This window comes from Gossypium hirsutum, chromosome A07, assembly GCF_007990345.1.
Source record: "Gossypium hirsutum isolate 1008001.06 chromosome A07, Gossypium_hirsutum_v2.1, whole genome shotgun sequence".
NCBI lineage: Eukaryota > Viridiplantae > Streptophyta > Magnoliopsida > Malvales > Malvaceae > Gossypium > Gossypium hirsutum.
The window spans coordinates 95580966-95603121 of record NC_053430.1 but is presented as its reverse complement, the minus strand read 5'-3'; the positions used below and the strand labels follow the sequence as shown (position 1 = coordinate 95603121).

Here is a 22156-nt window from a genome sequence, read left to right as displayed (position 1 = left end):
AGTATGGCACCCTCTATATATACCAGAATTTAGCAGATGTGAGCACACTTAAATTAAGAAACTATCACGCAAATATTTTATATACATTAGATTATTTCACACAAAAAATTATTTAGCAATAGTAAAAACTTTGTATATTAAATCTTTAAATTATTTTATTTAAACATCATATAAAATTATTAAAACGTAAAAATATTATTATAATAATATAATTTATCATTTAGGGTATACTAATTTTCTTCCGATTGAATTTGAGTTATCATTTTTTTTACTACTGAGTTGATATCCAATTAATTTAAACATTAATACAATAAAAATTTTATAATAAGTATACATAGGATATATTTCAAAATTTGACTTTAGCAACTAAAATACATTAGGGCTTGGCCCTAAAATGGAAAATTTGTTATGCAGGTCCATTAAGAAATGTTTAAATTAGAAATTAATATATAGTGAAATCCTCTTAAAGTAAAAAAGATTCTAGTAAGTCCTTTTATAAAATAATGAAATTATAAAGTAATACATGATAAAATTATATTTTGACCGCTCAAAAATTTATAATTCAATTCCTCCCCTTAAAAACATTTCTGAATTCGACCCTGACACATAATATGATAAATATGTTTGGCTACAAAGGTTATTAATTTGATTTCTTTTGCATTTGGTCACTATAAAGTTTTTCAATTTAATTTCTTTTTATAGAATTTTAATTATTTAACATGAAGGGTGGTCATTGGATTATTTAAGGGTTTGGACCTAATAGACGCTCTCTATATTTTTTCTTTTTCTCTTTTCGATGAAAAAAAAGAGAATTTCATTGTAAAGTCGTATGCAATGCACAAAAAAATTTATACATTTGTTCAACTCTATCTTTTTCTTTCTTATTAATTTTTAATTATTTTTAGCTTTTCTTCTCGTCTCATCACGTGAGTTAGAAAAACATTTTATTATGTTATATCATTAGGATAATGATCTATCAATCTGCTAGTTCATTTTAAGAGGCACAAATAACAAAAATTGTTTTAAAAGAGAAAAAAACTACTAAAATTTCACGGAAACCTCACAAAAATTTATGTACAAAGAACGAACAAATTCTTATAAATTATCCGAAAACATAGAAAGAAATATTTACAGATGACCCTAAAATGTGATCTAATTCTCATGAAGATAATTTGAATTTCCGATCACATTGTTTTGAGATAACATGAGAAACTACCATCCTTACTAAATATGAAAAAACATATAGAAGAATAAGATGACGTACGGCGGCGGGGTTGAACATATGGACCCATAAGTGCACAAAGAATGATGCATTTGACATGTTAAACATGGTGCTTTCTTACCAAAGTGGAAGCCACTTGTTACTGTAATAATGTAATTAATTTCCTCTGAACGAGGAAAGTGGTTTGAAAAACCATAGATTAGGGACCGACGTTAAATCATTTTTATATTATTACTTTAAACTACAAAATCTACTTTCATCTTAATTTATATAACTCATATTTGAATTGAAAATGAATAATTTTTTGAATTCGGTATGATGGTTAAGTATATTTATCATCTTAAGTGTGATTTGAATTTGAGTTGCGTTAGTCATATTTATTGCTTGGGCTTTATCTTGGTATTGTAATTCACAAAAAAAAAGAGTAATTCTTTTCTTATTTTAATTTTTACATGAGTTAGTCGATGAGTAATAAATTGTTAAAAGTAAGTTTTTTTTTGAGTTTTTAGAGTTATGATTAAATTGACGGGTTTTGTAAATGTTAAGAGTTAAATTTATTGAATTTTTTAGACTTAGAACTAAAATAATAAATTTTGTAAACATTAAGGGCTAAATTTGTTAATTTTTTATATTTAGGATCAAATTGTTAAAATGTGTAAACATAAGAGCGCTAATTTTGTTACTAGACCAATAAAAAAAGCCAACATTAATTCAGAGTGGCTAAAATATTTAATTTCGAATAGTTTAGTGACTAAATTAAAATAAATTAATAGTTAAGTGACTATTTTTATAATTTAGCCATAAATATGATTTTTTAACATGAATTTAATGTTCCACGTCGTCATTTAATAAATAGGTTAATTTGCAGATTTAGAAATATATAACTACTAATTTGATCATTTTTTTAATAAAATGACTGAAATAGAATTCATTTCAAAATATAAGGGCTTTCCTGATACTTTTACATTAGTTTAACTGAATAGGAAACATATGTTACGTGACAAGAGCATGGTCACGTGTGAAGGTGAACAATGGTGTCCCGACCTCCATATGTTGACACAGTCCATGCTAATTTGACAATTTATAATTCAGTCCAAACAAGGTAATAAGAATTATGCCCCACAAGACAGACGACTCCAATATTCAGGTTTGTCGTAAATGGTCACTTCCTAGGTTACAACATAGTATATATATATAGTTTAATCACCCAAAGTTATTTCTTATTTAATTAAGTCCTCCATCAGGACTTGACTGCCTCGCATATCCCATTATTATACCGATCGTGCGCCGCCATCATCATCTCTGGCGACCAACTAGGGCAACTGTCTTTTTCTTTCCTTTTTTTTTTTTTTTTGGTTCAGTAATTCAGCGGTGATGCTGGCTCGTTGGTGACGTGATTGCTGAGTAAATGGGGATCGGTTGGGCTGCCCACCGGCCGGCTGGGTAAACTTTTATTTCAATTGTTTAGGGCAAGGGTGCAGGAACCAGTGTTTCAACGTAGCTTCGTTTGAGTAATAGTTAGGAGCTTAGCTAATCCATCCATTTAAACAAAAGTCATTTCCATATCATATTAATTCCGAGAAAATATAGTATGAAATAGAGATATTATCGTTTTTCAATAGTTTTATATCAAATTAATAATTTTATCTTCAATTTCAAGATTTTTAATTTGGATTTGATTTTTTCAGGATGAAAATACTGTAATTCAGGATGAAACGTCACTGTTTCATACAATTTTTTCCTTAATTTATACTCCCAACAAAATAAATAATTTTGGATTTAATCATTCTAAAAAGGCTTAATATATTATTTCATACTCAAGTTTGACACTTTCTTTAATATGGTATCTAAGTTTTTTTTTTGGGTCCAAGTTGATATCTGTATTTTACAAAAGTTATATATTTTGATATCTAAAGGTAACCATGTTAACTTTTAGTATTTAATGTGCGTTTTAGAGTTGATTTGATGAAAGTTAATTTCTAATATTGTTAGGTTTGAATTTTTTATGATTTTGTTAATAGAATAAATTTAGTATAAATTGTGAATTTATTTAAATTTGTGTTTGATTTGTTAAATACAGTATGATGATGTGATCTAATTCCGGTTTTACAGTTGATTTGATGAAAGTTAATTGCTAATATTATTAATTAATTATGAATTTTCATCAAATCAACTCTAAAATCCAAATTAAAAAAAAAAGTTAACATTGTTATCTTCATGTACCAAAATGTATAACCGTTGTCAAATATATGTATCACATTAGAACAAAAAATAAGGCAAGTACCACAATAGAAAATAATGTTAAACTCAGGTACTAAATTATGAGAATGACAACATGAGAATGACAAATCAGTTTTTTTCTCTTGATTTTTAGCTTTTTTAGTTATATTTGATTTTTTTAATGGAAATCAGAAGAAAAAATCTGATTTGTCATTCTCATATTGAAAAGGGATAGGGATGACGTGGAATCATAATTTCATACAATCCCTTCTCCCAAATTATGCATTAAGCATTTTTAAAATTATAAAAATATATATTAATGCAATATTAATCTCTACTCCTCCAACAAAATTTTCCGACTTCGCCCTGATTTATCGGTAATAATAACCAAATGACACCCAGAATTTTCTACTCAACTAACCATACAAGAAAACTTTCTCAAAATCCACCTAAAACACAAATTCCATTTCTTTTTATTCTTCTTTTTCCTCTATCAATTTCTCATTTTGTATTGCTTTTTTTCAATTGCAAAGAGAATTATTCAGTTTAAATGGATTCTTCGGGGTTCAATGAAATTAACCTAAGTTTTCAATTTTTATTTTTTTTATTCTGAAAGTAAAATGAAAATTACAATAATTTTTTATTTGTATATTTAATAACGTGACAATAAACATGGAAGGAGCTGATTGGATGAGACTACCAAATCAACAGGATTAACATTTTAGATTATATAATAGCTTGATGTATTTTACAAGCGGCAGATGATACATGGTGAGGTTCTTATCATTGGTGAGGTGATAGGTCTCGACAGGATAAATATCTAGCACAATTCCATCAAAGCGACACAGAGAAGGTAAAACATATAACAATTACCTCCCCTCCTCCAGAGAGTTATAAAGTAGTTTATCTTTGAAAGAGATCAGTTTTCCCGCCGATGGTTCCGCATCGACACCAAGCAAGTTCGGTGGCTCCTCTTCGTGATCCCGGTAAAGAGTAGTCAGTTGCTTCCAAGAATCATTGTTCAGGCTAGAAAGCATTTTATGCTAACTCTTTTTTCTTTTTGTTACTGATCTCACTATTTCAAAGATTAAATAATAATAAATCTAACATCAATTTTTGGCTGCTTACAATTAATGTCAACAAGCGCAATGGCACACATCATTATTTTTGCAAAGAGCATCTCAGTGGTACAAAACTTAAAGCAGTCGCCGTCAGGAGATTGATCATCTTTTCCATGCGTACATGGCCCACGGTGATAATCTGCGCAACATCACTCACCAACTACTCCCATAATGTCTGTAAATTCAAATGCAAGAACTATTATTTTCCCTGTCATGACTAGGATTGCATACACATGCATCTATTCCTGAATTATATATTCAACTAGAAAATACATCAAATTAAAAAAATTAAATTAAATTAACATGTTTATACAATTTTATCCACAAAATAATGTCACATACCTACAGATAGGACGAGGACAAAAAGAAGAACAAATAATAAAACTTTTGTTTTTACCAAGTTCATCTGGAATATGCAATTTATAGTACTGTTAAATTTTAATAAATTTCCTTTGATAAAAATTTCAAAAATCCCAATTCATAGCCATAACTACATGCTGGTATTTTCCAAATTTACTACTCTTGAAAGCATGTGAAACGTAAAATCAACATTTCTAGCTCTAAGTTAATGAATTTGAATAAATAGAATTTTTTTTTTAAAGTGAGGACTTTGAAATCAATATATATGCAAGTCGCGATTATTCATTTGCTCTGTAGGTTTGGCAAGAGCTTAGAATTAATTGGAGGGTGAATCAAATAGAAGATTCTATGGCTAATTGAGTTCGACCGTATATTCTGGGAACAGTAACCAGCCAAAATTAATAGTCATAACTGCAATTTGGGCAATTTGGCTTTCGAGAAATAAATTAGTTCGTGAAGGAAAGCAGCAATCTAAGATTGAAGTTGGTACTTTCATTTTGGGATACGCTTATGTCAAACATGACATAAGGGATGATTACAGTAAACGTAGAGCCGCCGCCCGCCGAAGGAAAAAAAAAGCCTCATCAGAAATAGCTCTCATGCACGCACCCTCACAAAATTTAGTTCCGAAAAACATAAAACTAGTTATTTTACTACTCTATTCATACACCAGTTTTCAGATATGGTATTGGTGAGCTGATTTTTATAATTAAAGTGGACTAAATCGAAACTTTTGTTCCTCGCCTGAGATTTCAAGGATGTGTGAGAGGAAGTTTCATAACACCCCCCCCCCAAAAAAAAAAAACAAAAATTCCAAGCGCCAAGTATGACTCATCCCATAGCTTTGTTCACATGGCACATGCATTTGGGGGGCCAAAGACAGTGACCACAATCCATGTCATATATATATAACCCTATACATGTTCTTCTTGATTCATATACTTGAGAAATTGAAACAAAATGGAAGCATCCCAAAGAGGGAAGAGGAAAATGAAGAATGAGATGGAAAATGGGGGAGTTCGATACAGGGGAATCCGCAGGCGACCATGGGGAAAGTTTGCAGCCGGGATTCGTGATCCGACGAGGAATGGGACTCGGCTATGGCTCGGAACTTTCGAGACGGTTGAGGAGGCTGCTAGGGCTTATGACAGGGCTGCTTTTGCTTTCCGGGGTCACTCGGCTATTCTCAACTTCCCAAACGAGTTCCAATGTCAGAATCCAAGCTTACCAGCCTCTTCATCTTGTAATTCAGTTGGAAGAGTAAATCCCCAAAGAGGAGGAGGAAGTGAAGTAATTGAATTTGAGTACTTGGATAACAAGTTGTTAGAGGACCTTCTTGAAACGCAACAAAACATGCATGGTCTATAAAGCAAATCAAAACTTTGAGTTACAAGTTTATTACATTGCATTCATTAATTAACCTTGGAAAGAATAATAGTTGTTGCAATATTTTCTTTCTTTTAAAATCTTTTGTATTCAAAAGGTATTTTACATGAATTTCATATTTTTGTAATTTTGAAATTAAAATTCAAAGTTGGGTGTTGAATCTTTTCTTCAAGTGTTGGTTGGATTTTTGCTTTGAAAATTCTTATCGTATGTCCAATGTTCATAACTAATTAGAAATTATTAAATTTTAGATTTGATGAGACTTAGTACCAAGTGTTAATCTAAGTTGGATCAGCTTGTTTAAATTCAAGTAGTTGCAATATATAAATTTATGGATTATTTTATGTATATATTTAGCATTTATATTTATTAAAAAAATAATTTTTATATATTTTGATTATTTTAAGTAAAGATAGAAATGGCGGGGTGGATATTGCTAAATCCTTCACCGCTTTTCGTTATGGATATATACAGGCCCGTTTATGATGTTTTTGGACCTTAGGCAAAATAATAAATTGGGTACCTTTTAAAAAATATATATAAAATATAATATAATAAAACTTGAAAAATTTTTGGGGCCATAAAAAATGAAGCATTTATGGTGAAAAATTGAAAACCATAGACATTTAATTAATTTATTATAGGTTGAATATTTTTTTTCCTCACATTAAAAGCAGAAAATTTTTTTGTTGCCCATTTCCGTCTTAGGCGACTGGACTCTCAAACAACTCCAGGGTCAAGCTTGGATATATAATATTGAAAATTACTACTACCTTCATGGATGTTGGATGTGTCCATCCTCGCCTCATCCTGTGCTGCTTTCAATTTTAATTTTTTATTATTTAATTTTAAAATTTTCAGTCTTTTTAAAGTAAAATAAATATTTAAATATAATTCTTAAAAAATAATATATAATTTTTTCTATATTATGTTATTACATTTTTACCATTTTAATAGTTTATATATATAAAGATAAAATAATAATTTTATATAGTGAAGTCGGTCATTATTCAAAACAAAAAATTTACCAGGTCTTGAATTCACTTTTCAAATAAAAAAAATCCAATCCAATCAGAACAGGTGGTTCAAGTTCTAATTTTAATCTAACTTTTTAAGGGTTTTAGTAGTAGGTAGCGGTACTCTATTGACATTACATAAAAAAAGAAGAGCAAAACGAATGATAAAAACTATTGGGGTCCGGTGGCTTGTAAATTGCATTTATATTGTACAAGGCTAGGCAATGTCTGTTTTGTGATGGCTGACAAGAATGGAAATGAGTTGGCGTTTACTCTGGCGGTTGCAAGTATTAGAAGACCTGGTTTGTACAAGGCTTGGTGGTGAGTTCTCATTTTGGTTTATGGTAGCTGATTCGGTCTCTGCTGTTTTGAAATAGCTGGTTTCTGCTCCTAGTCTGCTGATTAGATGCTGGTTTTTGTTTTGTGCTCTGTTGTTTTGAAGGTAGTGTTTATGCGGGGGGTGTGATGGCTTTAATGTTTTTCTATTGTATTTAGTTTGTGAGTTTGGATTATGAATTGGGTGTTGGTTTATTCGTGGGGGTGGTCGGTTCTTATTGCTTGTTTCTTTTAGTTTCGGTTTTTTATATATGATCTTTGATCGAGCGAAAAAAAAATTATTATCTTGTCCAACTACATGCTTAGGCACATCTCCTGCTTCCCCTTTAATCTTTAAGTGCAGTTTGTGCAACACTATTAACATCATCTAGTACCAATCTGCATATATCCAAAGGGGTTGACCGAATAATTAAAGATGAAAGATATTGGCATTAGCAACTTTGGCAGATGATCCGCAAGCTAATTGGCCTCTATAAAAATGTGCTTCAACTTGACTTGCAAATCTCTATCGCACAGCCTTTGAACTTCCTTCAGTGTATGTCGATCTTCAAGGCCATTGTTGTGACTGGCAGTTTATAATAAAGCAGTTGATTCTGTAACTCGAATGAATGGTCTTAATCAAAGGCATATTTGAGCCTCCAAGATGCCAAGCATCAATCGGAAGCACATTATAAATGATCTTGTTGTAGTAGTATTATCTTCACAATGGATTAGAATTCTTCAGGAGCCTTCTGTAAACCTAGTCCACAAATCCTTCAACTGCACCTATAAACTCCGGCATAACGGGAAGCCCTTGGTTTAATCTCTCATTTTTTTTTATTGAAGTTATATTATCCATTTTTGAGTAAATTAAAAAATATTTAATTATTTTATTCAAGTTAAAAAAAAGCCAATAACCTAAAAAATTATAAAATATTATATCTTTTATCAATATAATATAATACAGACTAGATTCAAGGGTTTACTTGACCACTGTTATTATATAATTTAATTTAATTATTAATTCGTTAAGATGTCAGACGCACGTCGGTATATAGAATTATAAGAAAAATACGTGTAAAGCTAATTAATATTACGTAAATATAAATTTAATAACTCTTTATCATATATAATATAAGCAAGATTTGAAATTTTATCTTTCAATGCTATTATATAATCAGATTAAACTATTAATTTATTAAGCTGTTTGTTAGCTGTATATAAAATTATAGAAATATACTATTGTGCAGTGAGGGAAGTAGCTTACCAAAAAAAGGGGATGTGGACATAAGAGGTGAAATTATTGTACATTTCCATGATGTGTGAGAAGAGATCCAATACGAGATGAGATGAGATGATGATATAAGGAAGAAGATTGAAGAGTGTGCTTAAATCAATCACCCCACTAAAGCAATGAAATTGACAATAGAAAAGAAAGGAAATGGGATTATAGTACCCAAAGCAACCAAGGAGCTGTACTTTCACTCACATGAACTTATTAACAGTTGTTCTAGGTAATCAGCTGTTTTGCTGTTGCCTTAATGCAGCGTCCTTTGGCTTGATTTTCTTGTTCTTGGATCTTTTCCTCAATGAATACCGGTTCTTAAGATCCACCACAGGGGACCAACCCTTGTCTTCATCACATCGAAACTTGAGTTCCTTAAGCGATGCCTTGACAGCTTCAATGGGGAAATTGAGAGTAGCCAATGCTCCTCTCATTGAAAATGCGGCTTGGTCGTAAGCTAAAGCAGCTGCTTCAGCGCTGTCGAATGTACCAAGCCAAACCCTGGCACCATGTCTGGTTGAATCCCTAATCTCAGCGGCAAATTTGCCCCATGGCCGTTTCCTCACCCCTCTATAACTCTTCGTTTCCTTTGGGTTCTTCTGAGCTAACCTCTTCCTCCCTTACGCCATCGATGGAGTTGTCGCTACACTCTGACGATGCTTTACCTCTTTCTTCTTCTTCATCACCCAATAAGTCCATCCAAGCCGTTTCTTGGGAGATATTGAACTTGAGAAGGAGCTCATCCCACTCACAGTTGCTGGAAAACACCTCCTCCGATCCAAACGCTAATAATTCTGCATTATTTGAGTATTGAAACAACCAAGACTCCTCCCCCTTAACTGGGTGATTTTTTGCCCAGCTTGTTTTTTTCCTCCTTGACGAGTCACAAACTAGGTTTTGTGTCACAAGATTTGAAGTATGGCACCCTCTATATATACCAGAACTTTGCAGATGTGAACACACTTAAATTATGAAACTATCACACAAATTATTTCACACCAAAAATTGTTTTTATTTTTAGAAAATTATTTAACAATAGTAGAAATTTTGTATATTAAATCTTTAATTTTAAATTATTTTATTTAAAGGTCATATAAAATTATTAAAATACAAAAATATCCTTATAATAATATTAGTTATTATTTACAGTATACTAATTTTCTTCTAATTGAGTTAGCGTTATCATATAAAAAAATATATATTAATTTTTGTTTACTGACTGAGTTGATATCCGATTAATTTATACATTAATATAATAAAATTTTTATAATAAAGTAATGAGATATATATTATCTTAAAATAAAGTTTATATTTACAATAATTATCAATATCTATGATTATAGAAAATTTGCTATGCAGGTTGATTAAGAAATGTTTAAATTAGAAAATTTTCTCTAAAATATGTTAGACTTTTTGTGTTTTAAAATTATACGAAAAATATTTAATTTTAGTGTTTTTTAGTATTCAATACCTTCTGTCGTTTAAATGCAATGGTAAAATGCATTTTATTTTTAAAGAACGAATTTGAAATTTTCATTCACCGAACATAACATTATTTGAAAATATAGTTACGAGAATTTATTGCTGACAACAGTAACTAATTATTTAAAAAAAAAAAGAAATTTTGTGATTGCGAATCACGACTAAATAAATATATAAAGTAATGGAGTTGTCATAGTATTTTTGAACTTTTTCGAAAGAAGAAGAAGGATGGTCATTAAATTATTTAAAGGTCTGGATCTAATAGGCGCTTTATGTATTTTTTCTTTTTCTTTTTTTGCTGAAAAAATAGAGAATTTCATCGTAATGTTATTGTACAATGCACAAAAAAATCTTATACAGTTGTTCAATTCTATATTTTTCCTATATTATTATTCTTTAATTTTTTTAAGCTATTTTTCTCGTCTCATTACATGAGCTAGAAGAACCTTTTATTATATTATATCATTAGAGTAACGATCTATTAATCTGTTAGTTTTTTTTTATAAGGCATAAATAGAAGAATTTATTTTAAAAGTGAAAAAACTACAAAAATTTCGCAAAAACCTCACATCAGTTTATGTACAAAGAACGAATAATATCCTATAAATTTTATCTGAAAATACGAAAAGAAATGTTTACAAATAACCATAAAATGTGATGTAATTTTCATAAAGATAATTTAAACTTCCGATCACATATTTAAGACATAACATGAGACACAATACTAATTATGAAAAATCATATAGAAGAATAAGATGACGTACGGCGGCGGGGTTGAAACATAAGTGCACAAAGAATGATGCATTTGCCATGTTAACTGGGTGCTTTCTTACCAAAGTGGAAGCCACTTGCTAGTGTAATAATGTAATTAATTTCCTCTGAACGAGGAAAGTGGTTTGAAAAACCATAGATTAGGGACCGACATTAAATCATTTTTATATTATTACTTTAAACTATAAAATCTACTTTCATCTTAATTTATATAACTCATATTTGACTTTAAAAAAGCAATTTCTCTAGTTTTTAGAGTATTGATTATATTAGCGGATTTTGTAAATATTAAAAGTTAAATTTATTTTTAAATATTAAGGGTTAAATTTATTAATTTTTTTATATTTAAGATCGAATTATTAAAATGTGTAAATATTAGAGGGCTAATTTTGATACTAAACCAATAAAAAAAATCGACATCAGTTTAGAGTGACTAAGATATTTAATTTCGAATAGTTTAGTGACTAACTTGAAATAAACTAATAGCTGAGCTACTAAAATAAAACAAATAGCATAATTTAGTGACCATTTTTATAATTTACTCATAAAAATAATTTTCAACATAGATTAAATGTTTCATATCATAATTTAACAGATGAGTTAATTTACACCTTTCATTATGTATAAGAACTAATTTAACTATTTTTTTTGATAAAAAGACCGAAATAGAATCCGTCTCTTACTATACTTTTACCTTCATTGAACTGAACAGGAAAATTATGTTACGTGACAAGAGCGTGGTCACGTGTGAAGGTGAGCAATGGTGTCCCGCCAACCGTATGTTGACAGTCTATGCTAATTTGACAATTTATAATTCAGTCCAAACAAGGTAATAAGAATTATGCCCCACAAGACAAAGGAATCCAATATTCAGGTTTGTCGTAAATGGTCACTTCCTAGGTTACAACATAATATATATATTTTAATCACCCAAAGTTATTTCTTATTTAATTAAGTCCTCCATCAGGACTTGACTGCCTCACATATCCATTAAAAAAAAAGAAGAAGGGAAGTAGCTTTTGGCATATCCCATTATTATACCGTTCACGCGCCGCCGTCATCATCTCTGACGACCAACTAGGGCAACTGTCTTTTTCTTTCCTTTTTTTTTTTTGGTTCAGTAATTCAGCGGTGATGCCGACTCGTTGGTGATGTAATTACTGAGTAAGTGGGATCGGTTGGGCTGCCCACCGGCCGGCTGGGTAAACTTTATTTTAATTGTTTAGGGCAAGGGTGCAGGAACCAGTGTTCCAACGTAGCATCGTTTGAATAATAGTTAGGAGAAAAAACAAGTGATTTCCTAATAGTTTTTTCTCCTAATAAAGTTTATATCACATCAGTAAATATATCCTTAATTTCCGGATTTTATTTTGACTTTGACTCTTTTCAAGATGAAATCTCACAAAGTAGTTTATCTTTGAAAAGATCCGTTTCCCCATCGATGGTTCTGCATCGACAACACCCACGTTCGGTGGCTCCTCTTCGTGATCTGGCTAAAGAGTGGTCAGTTGCTTCCAAGAATCATTGCTTAGGCTAGAAAGCATTTTATGCTTATAAAATAATAATAAATCTAACATCATGGATAAATAAATAGATTAAAAAGATTTAAAAAAAAAAGAGTTTTAAACTTTTGGTTGCTTACAATTAATGTCAACAAGCGAAATGGCACACATCATTATTTTTGCAAAGAGCATCTCAGTGGTACAAAACTTAAAGCAGTCGCCGTTAGGAGCTTGATCATCTTTCCATTCGTACATGGCCCACGGTGATAATCTGTGCAACATCCCTCACCAACCACTCCCTTAATATCTGTAAATTCAAATGCAATAACTATTATTTTCCCTTCCATGACTAGGAATACATACACATGCATCTATTATTTTCCATTCTCAGATGAAAGCATTGATGTGGGTAAGGGCGGTGTATAATGAAGTAATTTTAACTGAAAGTTCTTTTTGGTACTGTCCTTAAAGTGCAGGTCTCCTAACAAAACTTATAAGGGCTTGGAGATGAGTTGGCGGTTTCCTCCAAGGGGTTGGCTGAATTTTAATGTATGCGGGGTAGTGTTCGAGGACAAAGCTGGAGGTGGAGGGGTATTGAGAGATGCAGATGGAGTGACGCGATTGGAGTCACGCTTGAGTTATATGAAGGTATGGGATGGGCAACATGTTGTCCATTATTGATTGAAGTTGGTTCCAATGTGGTATTTAAATGGCTTTCAGAAATAGAGTTAAGACCAGGAAAATTACACTATATTTTTGTTGAAATTGAGAGAAGATCGTATTTATCATTTGGGAAAGTAAAAAATATAGGGAATGAAATGATTTTTGCACTGGCAATAGCAGGGGTTAAGCCTTCGGATACCTCTAAAGTGGTGAAAGTGTTGAAGAGAATGGGAGTATTGGTCTTTGTTTGATTAATTATTTTATTTTTACCGTTATGTATTCAATTAATAAGGAGATTTGACAGAGTTGGTTTTATTGGCTTTGGTAAAATTTATTGTATGCTTCAAGTTTTTGAGATTGGAATGGCTTGTATTCTCCATGACTTTTTTTTTTTTTGTAATCGTTAATAATTGAGAAAAAAAACTACAAAAATACATCAAATTAAAAAATAAATTAATTTAACATGTTTATGCAATATTGCCTACAAAATAATGTCACATACGATAAAAATTTCATAAATCCAATTCATTGCCATAACTACATGCTGGTGCATTTATTTTCCAAATTTACTACTCTTGAAAGCATTTGAAACGTAAAATCAACATTTCTGGCTCTAAGTTAATGAATTTGAATAAATAAATAAAATTTAAAATAAGCCTTTTGTTTGAAGTTATTTTTTAATCAACATTCAAGAATACGGACAAATGCAATTTGCACCAGATGTGGTGAAGACTTTGAAACCAATATATATGCAAGCCGTGATTATCCACTTACCTTGTAGGTTTGGCAAGAACTTGGAATTAATTGGAGTATAACACCTCATATCCGGCCTAGACATTACGGCAGGATTATGAAAATTACATCGCACATGAGAAATACTGATATCTAATTTTGATGAAAAATTAACTTTTAGTGAATAGGAAATCAATTTGAATAAGTCTTTGAAAAATATACCAATTTCTAAAAACACATCTTTAATAGTCTTACTAAAATCAAATCCAATTTACTCAAAACGTTTGCGAGTTAAAACATTTTAGTGATTTTTGACAAAATTTTGGCAACGGACACATTATAACAATTTAGTCTTTATTACCTTTAGTTTATAGTTAGTCGTCTTGTTCCAAATGCCGGTTAAAAACTAAAACTTTAACAAAACAATTACTGAAATAAATCCAAATGTCCAAAACAAGATTAAAATGTCCAAAGTTCCTTAAAAGTCCAAAAATATAAAGTCCGAAACATACAAAATCCAAAAAAGTGTGAAACCCGAGCTCTAATGTCGTCGTTTAATCCTAAGTCTGAGGATCACCTGAAACGAAATATACAAAAGCGTGAGCTTTAAGCCTAATGTGTGGTTTGGCCCACAAATTTCAATACAAATAAATATATATCAAAACGTGACATAGCATAACAGAATTCAAATCAAAGCATAACTTTTAATATTTCATACTGTATTAGATTTCAAGCTAACTCATATCTTATCATATCATTCGTATCATATCATATCGAATCAAAACATATCATATCATATCATATCATGTCCTATCATCATCCACTACACACCATACCCGACTAGCTAATCACCACAAATAAGACTACAGGAGTCCATCCATCCAATCACACCAAAATGTGGAGGTGTGCTACTCATAAATATGCAATTAAGCAACTAGACATAAATTTGCAGTCTAACCGCTATAATTACAGTAAAAACTGTCATATAATACTTCCTTCATATATTATAAACCACCCAAAAACATAAGCATACTCGTAAACATAATCATAAAATCAACATATACATATTATAAATCATATGTCATGCTTACACATATATTTTTCTACGGATAATTATATAGCATATGGTTACTTCAACATAATTTACTTAACATACCTCCTAAGCTTACCCATGTATGTTTACTCGTTAAAACTTACACTTTTCCGGCCCCAAATTATGCCTATAGGCCCAATTTTCTAGTCCCTTAAATGACCCTTAATTTGGCCAAAAATGCCTACACGACCCATAAAGCTAACCCATATGGCACACACAGCCTACCTACATGGGTTGCAAGATTTCACACGATTGTGTGCTCCACACGACCAAGCCACACGGGTTGCAAAAACACACATGGTTGTATGGCGCTGGGCAATTTCAAAAATTCTTGTTTCACATTTTCTCGAGTTTCAAGCGATAAATCGAGTTAGTCTTACACACCTAGTTACTGATGTGAATATCCACACAACTAACGCACTCCGAAACCTACAATAACTTTCAACGAATTGATTAAACTACAATTCCATCCCGAATTCTCATCCAAGAACACCCCTTTTTTCCAAAATTAAACAGCCCCAAAAATCAAAGTTTGGATACTTACCCACCGAAACAGCAAGCAACACAACAAGCACACCTTTGGAGGATCCTGATCTCCCAAAGCTTCGCCTATCAAACCATTATAAAAAGCACTAATCACCACATGGAATGGATTATACTAAAAAAAATCCCCTTTTATCCAACGAGTCAAAACTTAATATCATTAACAAAGATCGAAACAAGATATCAAATAGAACTTACATAGCGAATAAGGACGACCCAAACGTAACACTACCCAAGTTTCAATCAATAAATGCCAGAACCACAAGAGTAAGAAGGAAGAAAATAAAGTAATCAAAAGGCAAAAGAAAAAGAAAGAAAAAAGAATTTTTTTGGCAAAATTCTTTTAGAATTTAAATTAAACTCAATAACTAGCAAGAGCCTAAGCAAAAATATTCCATACCACAAGATTCAAAATAGGACTAAATGATAAGCTAAAGCCTTACCACTAAACTAGCAAGCTCATTCTATCACAATTTAATGAGAAATAAATGATAAACCCTAAGGCTTAAGCTTAACATAAAACCAAAATAAATAGGGAAGAATTCAAAACATGGTAATCTAACTCAAAACCTTAAGCAAACATTCATGACACCTAACCACTAAACCAAATCAAATTATTTAACATACTTACTCAAATTAAAACAAAAAATTTTGGGGCGTTACATGGAGGGTGAATCAAACAGAGGACTCTATGATTAATTAGGTTCGACAATTAATTTTTGGGAGCAATAACCAGCAAAAATTAGTAGTCATAATTGCAATATGTACAATTTAGCTTTCGAGAAATAAATTAGTGCATGAAGGCAAGCAACAATCTAAGATTGAAGATGTTACTTCCATTTCGGGATACGCTTGTGAGTTGGAACTGTTGACTGGGGAAAGAATTGAACAAGTGACAAGGAGACGCTGGTGTAGTGGTCTCCCTCGAAGCCTTTTGTCTGAGTAAATTTTGATGTAGGTTTCTACAATGAGTTGGAGGCAACGAGTAAGAGGATTATCACTAGAAATAGCACTGGTTTGATAATGGGAGCAACTTGCCTATGGAATAGATATGTATTGAATGCATTGGCGATGGAGGTGTTGGCTAGTACTTAGGCTCTCAAATCCGCACAAGAGTTGGGATTTTGGGCAATGGAGGTTGAAGGGGATTCCTTGGTGGTTATAACGAAGCTTCGAGTGACATACATTGATCGATCGAAAATTAGTAACCACATATGGGAAGTGAAACAGATTGTGCTTGGTTTTGAGAGATGTAAACTTTAGCATATCAAGAGAGGGGGCAATCGGGTTGCTCACTTGTTGGCCAAAGAGGGGTTTCACCGGAAACGTGATGTCTGGTGAGTGGAGGATGGCCCAACGATGATTTAGGGCCTGGTGGAAGAGGAGAGACAATCCACTCTTCATATCAATTGAGGTCTATTGATACGGCGACAGAGAAGGCTAGAAGATTCCATTATAGGTAGCAATGTCAAATTACTTCAGAACGGAGCGATTCAACACTAATTTTAGGTATCTGAATCAATATATGACGTGTGGGTTGTGTTCACATATCCTCAATGAATCTTCATTACATGTGCAACATAGGCATTGATTTTGCCAATTAAATTTGATAACGCCAATTTAGGAATTTTAAATTCCAAAGTGTAATGGTTTAACTTATTTGAATGATATAATTGGATTTGAATTGAATTATTATTTTTTAATGTTCTTAAACATTAAATAAGGGATGATCACAATATACTGTGAAATTAAAAAATTAACATGAATTTGTTCTACTTGCAGGTCCAAAAGGAGATACCAATCCGCTCACCGTAAACGTAGAGTCGCCGCCCGCCGAAGGAAAAAAAAAAGCCTCATCAGAAATAGCTCTCATGCATGCACCCTCACAAAATTTAGTTCCGAAAAACATAAAACTAGTTATTTTACAACTCTATTCATACACCAGTTTCCAGATATGGTATTGGTGAGCTGATTTTTATAATTAAAGTGGACTAAATCGAAACTTTTGTTCCTCACCTGAGATTTCAAGGATGTGTGAGGAAGTTTCATAAACCCCCCCCAAAAAAAAAAATTCCAAGCGCCAAGTATGACTCATCCCATAGCTTTATTCACATGGCACATGCATTTGGGGGGCCAAAGACAGTGACCACAATCCATGTCATATATATATAACCCTATACATGTTCTTCTTGATTCATATACTTGAGAAATTGAAACAAAATGGAAGCATCCCAAAGAGGGAAGAGGAAAATGAAGAATGAGATGGAAAATGGGGGAGTTCGATACAGGGGAATCCGCAGGCGACCATGGGGAAAGTTTGCAGCCGAGATTCGTGATCCGACGAGGAAAGGGGCACGGCTATGGCTCGGAACTTTCGAGACGGTTGAGGAGGCTGCTAGGGCTTATGACATGGCTGCTTTTGCTTTCCGGGGTCACTCGGCTATTCTCAACTTCCCAAACGAGTTCCAATGTCAGAATTCAAGCTTTCCAGCCTCTTCATCTTGTAATTCAGTTGGAAGAGTAAATCCCCAAAGGGGAGGAGGAAGTGAAGTAATTGAATTTGAGTACTTGGATAACAAGTTGTTAGAGGACCTTCTTGAAACGCAACAAAACATGCATGGTCTATAAAAGCAAATCAAAACTTTCAGTTACAAGTTTATTACATTGCATTCATTAATTAACCTTAGAAAGAATAATAGTTGCAATATTTTCTTTCTTTTAAAATCTTTAACTCAGACTGCATTTGTATTCAAATGGTATTTTACATGAATTTCATATTTTTGTAATTTTGAAATTAAAATTCAAAGTTGGGTGTTGAATCTTTTCTTCAAGTGTTGGGGATTAAATGGGATTTTTGCTTTGAAAATTCTTATCCTATTTATAATGTTCATATTAAATTAGAAATTATTAAATTTTAGATTTATGAGACTTTGCACTAAGTATTAGGTCTAGTTTAGCAATATTTTTAAAAAGTATTTTTGAAAAGCTAAAAATTTCAGCCAAAATCAATTTATTTAGCACAAATTTTCTTTGAAAAGTACTTTTTTTAAACACTACTTAACAAGCCCTTAATCTAAGTTCAATTAGCTCATTTAAATTTAAGTACTTGCAATATAAAAATTTTATTGATTAATTTATGTATTTATTTTGCATTTATATTTATTAAAAATAGTTTTTATATATTTTGATTATTTTATGTAAGGATGGCAATGGCAAGTGGATATTGCTAAATTCATTACCGCTTTCCATTATTAATATATAATATTAAAAACCACTACTACCTTAATGGATGTTAGATGCATCCATTCTCATCTCACCCGGTGCTACTTTCAATTTTAATTTTTGCTACTTGTTTAAATTTTTTAATTTTTTTAAAGTAAAATAAATATTTAATATAATTTTATGTTTTTAAGGTAACTTTTTTAGGGTGTTAGTAGTAGGTAATAGTACCCTATTGACATTACATAAAAAAATGAAGAGGAAAACGAATGATAAAAACTATTGGGGTCCGGTGCCTTGTAAATTGCATTTATATATGTTATCTTATCCAGCTCCATGCTCAGGCGCATCTCCTGCTTCCCCTTTCATCTTTAAATGCAGTTTGTGCAATACTATTAACATCATCTTGTAACAATCTGCATATATCCAAAGGGGTCGACCGAATAATTAAAGAAGAAAGACATTGGCATTAGCAACTTTGGCGGATTATACGCAACCTTATTGGCCTCTATCAACCTGACTTGCAAATCTCTATCGCACAGCCTTTAAACTTCCTTCAGTGTATGTCTATCTTCAAGGCCATTGTTGTGACTAGCAGTTCATACTAAAGCAGTTGATTCTATAACTCAAATGAAGGGTCTTAATCAAAAGCATACTTGAGCCTCCAAGATGCCAAGCATCAGTCGGAAGCATATTATAAATGATCTTGTTGTAGTAGTATTATCTTCACAATGGATCAGAATTCTTCAGGAGCCGTTTGTAAACCTAGTCCACAAATCCTTCAACTTGCTGTTAGCTCGGGCATAGAAGGGGAAGCCCTTGGTTTAATCCCTCATTTTTTTTTATTGAAGTTATATTATCTGTTTTTGAGTAAATTAAAAAAATATTTAATTATTTTATTCAAGTTAAAAAAAGAAAACAACTCAAAAAATTATAAAAGATTATATCGTTTTTCAATATAATATAATACAGGCTAAATTTAAAGGTTTATTTAACCACTCGATTTAACTATTAATTCGTTAAGATGTCAGTCACAGGCATATAAAATTATAAGAAAAATACGTGTAAAATTAATTAATATTACATAAATATAAATTTTATAACTCTTTATCATATATAATATAGGTTAGATTCGAAATTTTACCTATTCAATGTTATTATATATTCAGATTAAACTATTAATTTATTAAGCTGTTAGTAAGCTGTGTATAAGATTATAGAAATACATTATTGTGCAATAAGTGGGTGAAGTAGTTAAAAAAAGAAGAAGAAAAAAAAGAGGGATGTGAACATAAAAGGTGAAATTATTGTATATTTCCATGATGTGTGAGTTGTTTCAACTTTACATGAGATGAGATGATGAAATAAGGAAGAATTTGAAGAGTGTGCTTAAATCAATCCCCCCCCCCCCTAAACCAAAGCAAAGAAATTGACAACAGAAAAGAAGATAAGAAATGGGATTAAAGTACCCAAAACAACAAAGGAGCGGTACTTTCACTGACATGAACTTATTAACAGTTGTTCTAAGTAATCAGCTCCCAAATCTTCAAAGACCAACAAGTTTTGCTGTTGCCTTAATGCCGCGTCCTTTGGCTTGATTTTCTTGTTCTTGGATCTTTTCCTCAATGAATACCGGTTCTTGAGTTCCACCACAGGGGACCAACCCTTGTCTTCATCACATCGACCCTTGAGTTCCTTAAGCGATGCCTTGACAGCTTCAATGGGGAAATTGAGAGTAGCCAATGGCCCTCTCATTGAAAATGCGGCTTGGTCGTAAGCTAAAGCAGCTGCTTCAGCGCTGTCGAATGTACCAAGCCAAACCCTGGTACCACGTTTGGTTGAATCCCTAATCTCAGCAGCAAATTTGCCCCATGGCCGTTTCCTCACCCCTCTGTAACTCTTCACTTCCTTGGGTTCTTCTGAGCAAACCTCTTCCTCCTTTACACCATTGATGGAGTTGTTGCTACACTCTGACGATACATTACCCTTTTTTCCTTCTTCTTCTTCTTCATCACCCAATAAGTCCATCCAAGCCGTTTCTTGGGAGATATTGAAGTTGAGAAGAAGCTCATCCCACTCACAGGTACTGGAAAATGCCTCCTCCGATCCAAACCATGATGAATCTGCATTCTTTGAGTATTGAAGCAACCAAGAATCCTCCATATCTGGGTGACTTTTTATTTTTTTGCCCAGCTTTTCTTTTAGTTCTCTCTCATTGAAGACTCACAAATTAGGTTTTGTCTTGCACAAAATTTGAAGTACGGACACCCTCTATTTATACCAGAATTCTTCTGATGTGATCATAGACAAATTAAGAAACTACTATATATGTTGACAATTTGTATCCCGCCAGTCGACTAATAACCAACAAATTTAATTATTTAGAAGCCTGTATAATTTTACATATTATTTGTATTGTATTAGTAAGTATATAATTTTGAATTTTAAAGAAAATATTATTAAAAAGGATTTTATTTTAATATTATTCTTAAGGTAAGTTTGGACGGGCAGTAGGCTGTGTTTAACTTACTTTTTGTCTCAGTTACAGTATCTAATTGTATCGCTATCGCTGTCTTTACGCTAACCGCGTCCTCAATCCTAATACTAAGCTTATACTATAAAACAAATTAGAACAATTATTGTCTTACCGAAAAATACTTTACTTGTCCTAGTCTATAATTGATAAATTAAAATAGTTTTACAATTAAAATTTTCATATTGATCGAAAATATAATCGGACAAAATTTTAACATTCTCTTTAATATTAAACCGTTTAATTTTATAATAAAGAGATTAATTTATTCTTTTATCGAACCTACTAAATTATTTAATCTATTCAACTAACTCATAAAAAAAATGTTTAAAGATTGGATTTTTTTTTTTAAAATGTTTTTATGGAATTTTAAAATGTTGATTAAACGAAGTGATAAGATTTAAATTAGTAAAATAATATGTGAATGTATATCGTTAATGCAACAAATTCATAGTTTTATAAGAACGAAGTAAAAGGAACATAGAAGAATAAGGTGACGTACGGCGGCGGAGTGTGGAAGCCACTTGTTAGTATAATATAATGTGTAATTAATTTCCTCTTATCATGGTCGGGTTTGAAGACTGGTTCGAAAAATGAAATAGTAGCTTTTAAACGGGTCAGATCTCCGGTTAGATTTTAGGCTTGACTCAGTTCGATTTTGTTTAAAATTTTCTCCTATTGTTGTTTACTTAT

At 31.8% G+C, this 22156-nt stretch overlaps 4 protein-coding genes across 4 annotated transcripts; 2 read left to right on the top strand and 2 right to left on the bottom strand.

Moving 5' to 3' along the window:
* The first annotated feature begins 5883 nt into the window (after positions 1 to 5883).
* Positions 5884 to 6444, top strand: LOC107956350 (ethylene-responsive transcription factor ERF098). Its single transcript, XM_016892046.2, has one exon. The coding sequence runs from the start codon at positions 5884 to 5886 to the stop codon at positions 6289 to 6291; it is 408 nt and encodes a 135-aa protein (XP_016747535.2). The 3' UTR covers positions 6292 to 6444.
* A 2714-nt stretch (positions 6445 to 9158) lies between these two features.
* LOC107956882 (ethylene-response factor C3) lies at positions 9159 to 9624 on the bottom strand. The gene is made up of 2 exons (XM_041074227.1): positions 9591 to 9624; positions 9159 to 9544 (listed from the first exon to the last, which is right to left on the bottom strand). Exons 1-2 carry the CDS (start codon positions 9622 to 9624, stop codon positions 9159 to 9161), a joined length of 420 nt encoding a protein of 139 aa, XP_040930161.1.
* An 8305-nt stretch (positions 9625 to 17929) lies between these two features.
* Positions 17930 to 18530, top strand: LOC107956883 (ethylene-responsive transcription factor ERF098). The gene has a single exon (XM_016892369.2). The coding sequence runs from the start codon at positions 17932 to 17934 to the stop codon at positions 18337 to 18339; it is 408 nt and encodes a 135-aa protein (XP_016747858.2). The 5' UTR covers positions 17930 to 17931; the 3' UTR covers positions 18340 to 18530.
* A 1894-nt stretch (positions 18531 to 20424) lies between these two features.
* LOC107956352 (ethylene-response factor C3) lies at positions 20425 to 21107 on the bottom strand. The gene has a single exon (XM_016892047.2). The coding sequence runs from the start codon at positions 21091 to 21093 to the stop codon at positions 20425 to 20427; it is 669 nt and encodes a 222-aa protein (XP_016747536.1). The 5' UTR covers positions 21094 to 21107.
* Positions 21108 to 22156: the final 1049 nt, after the last annotated feature.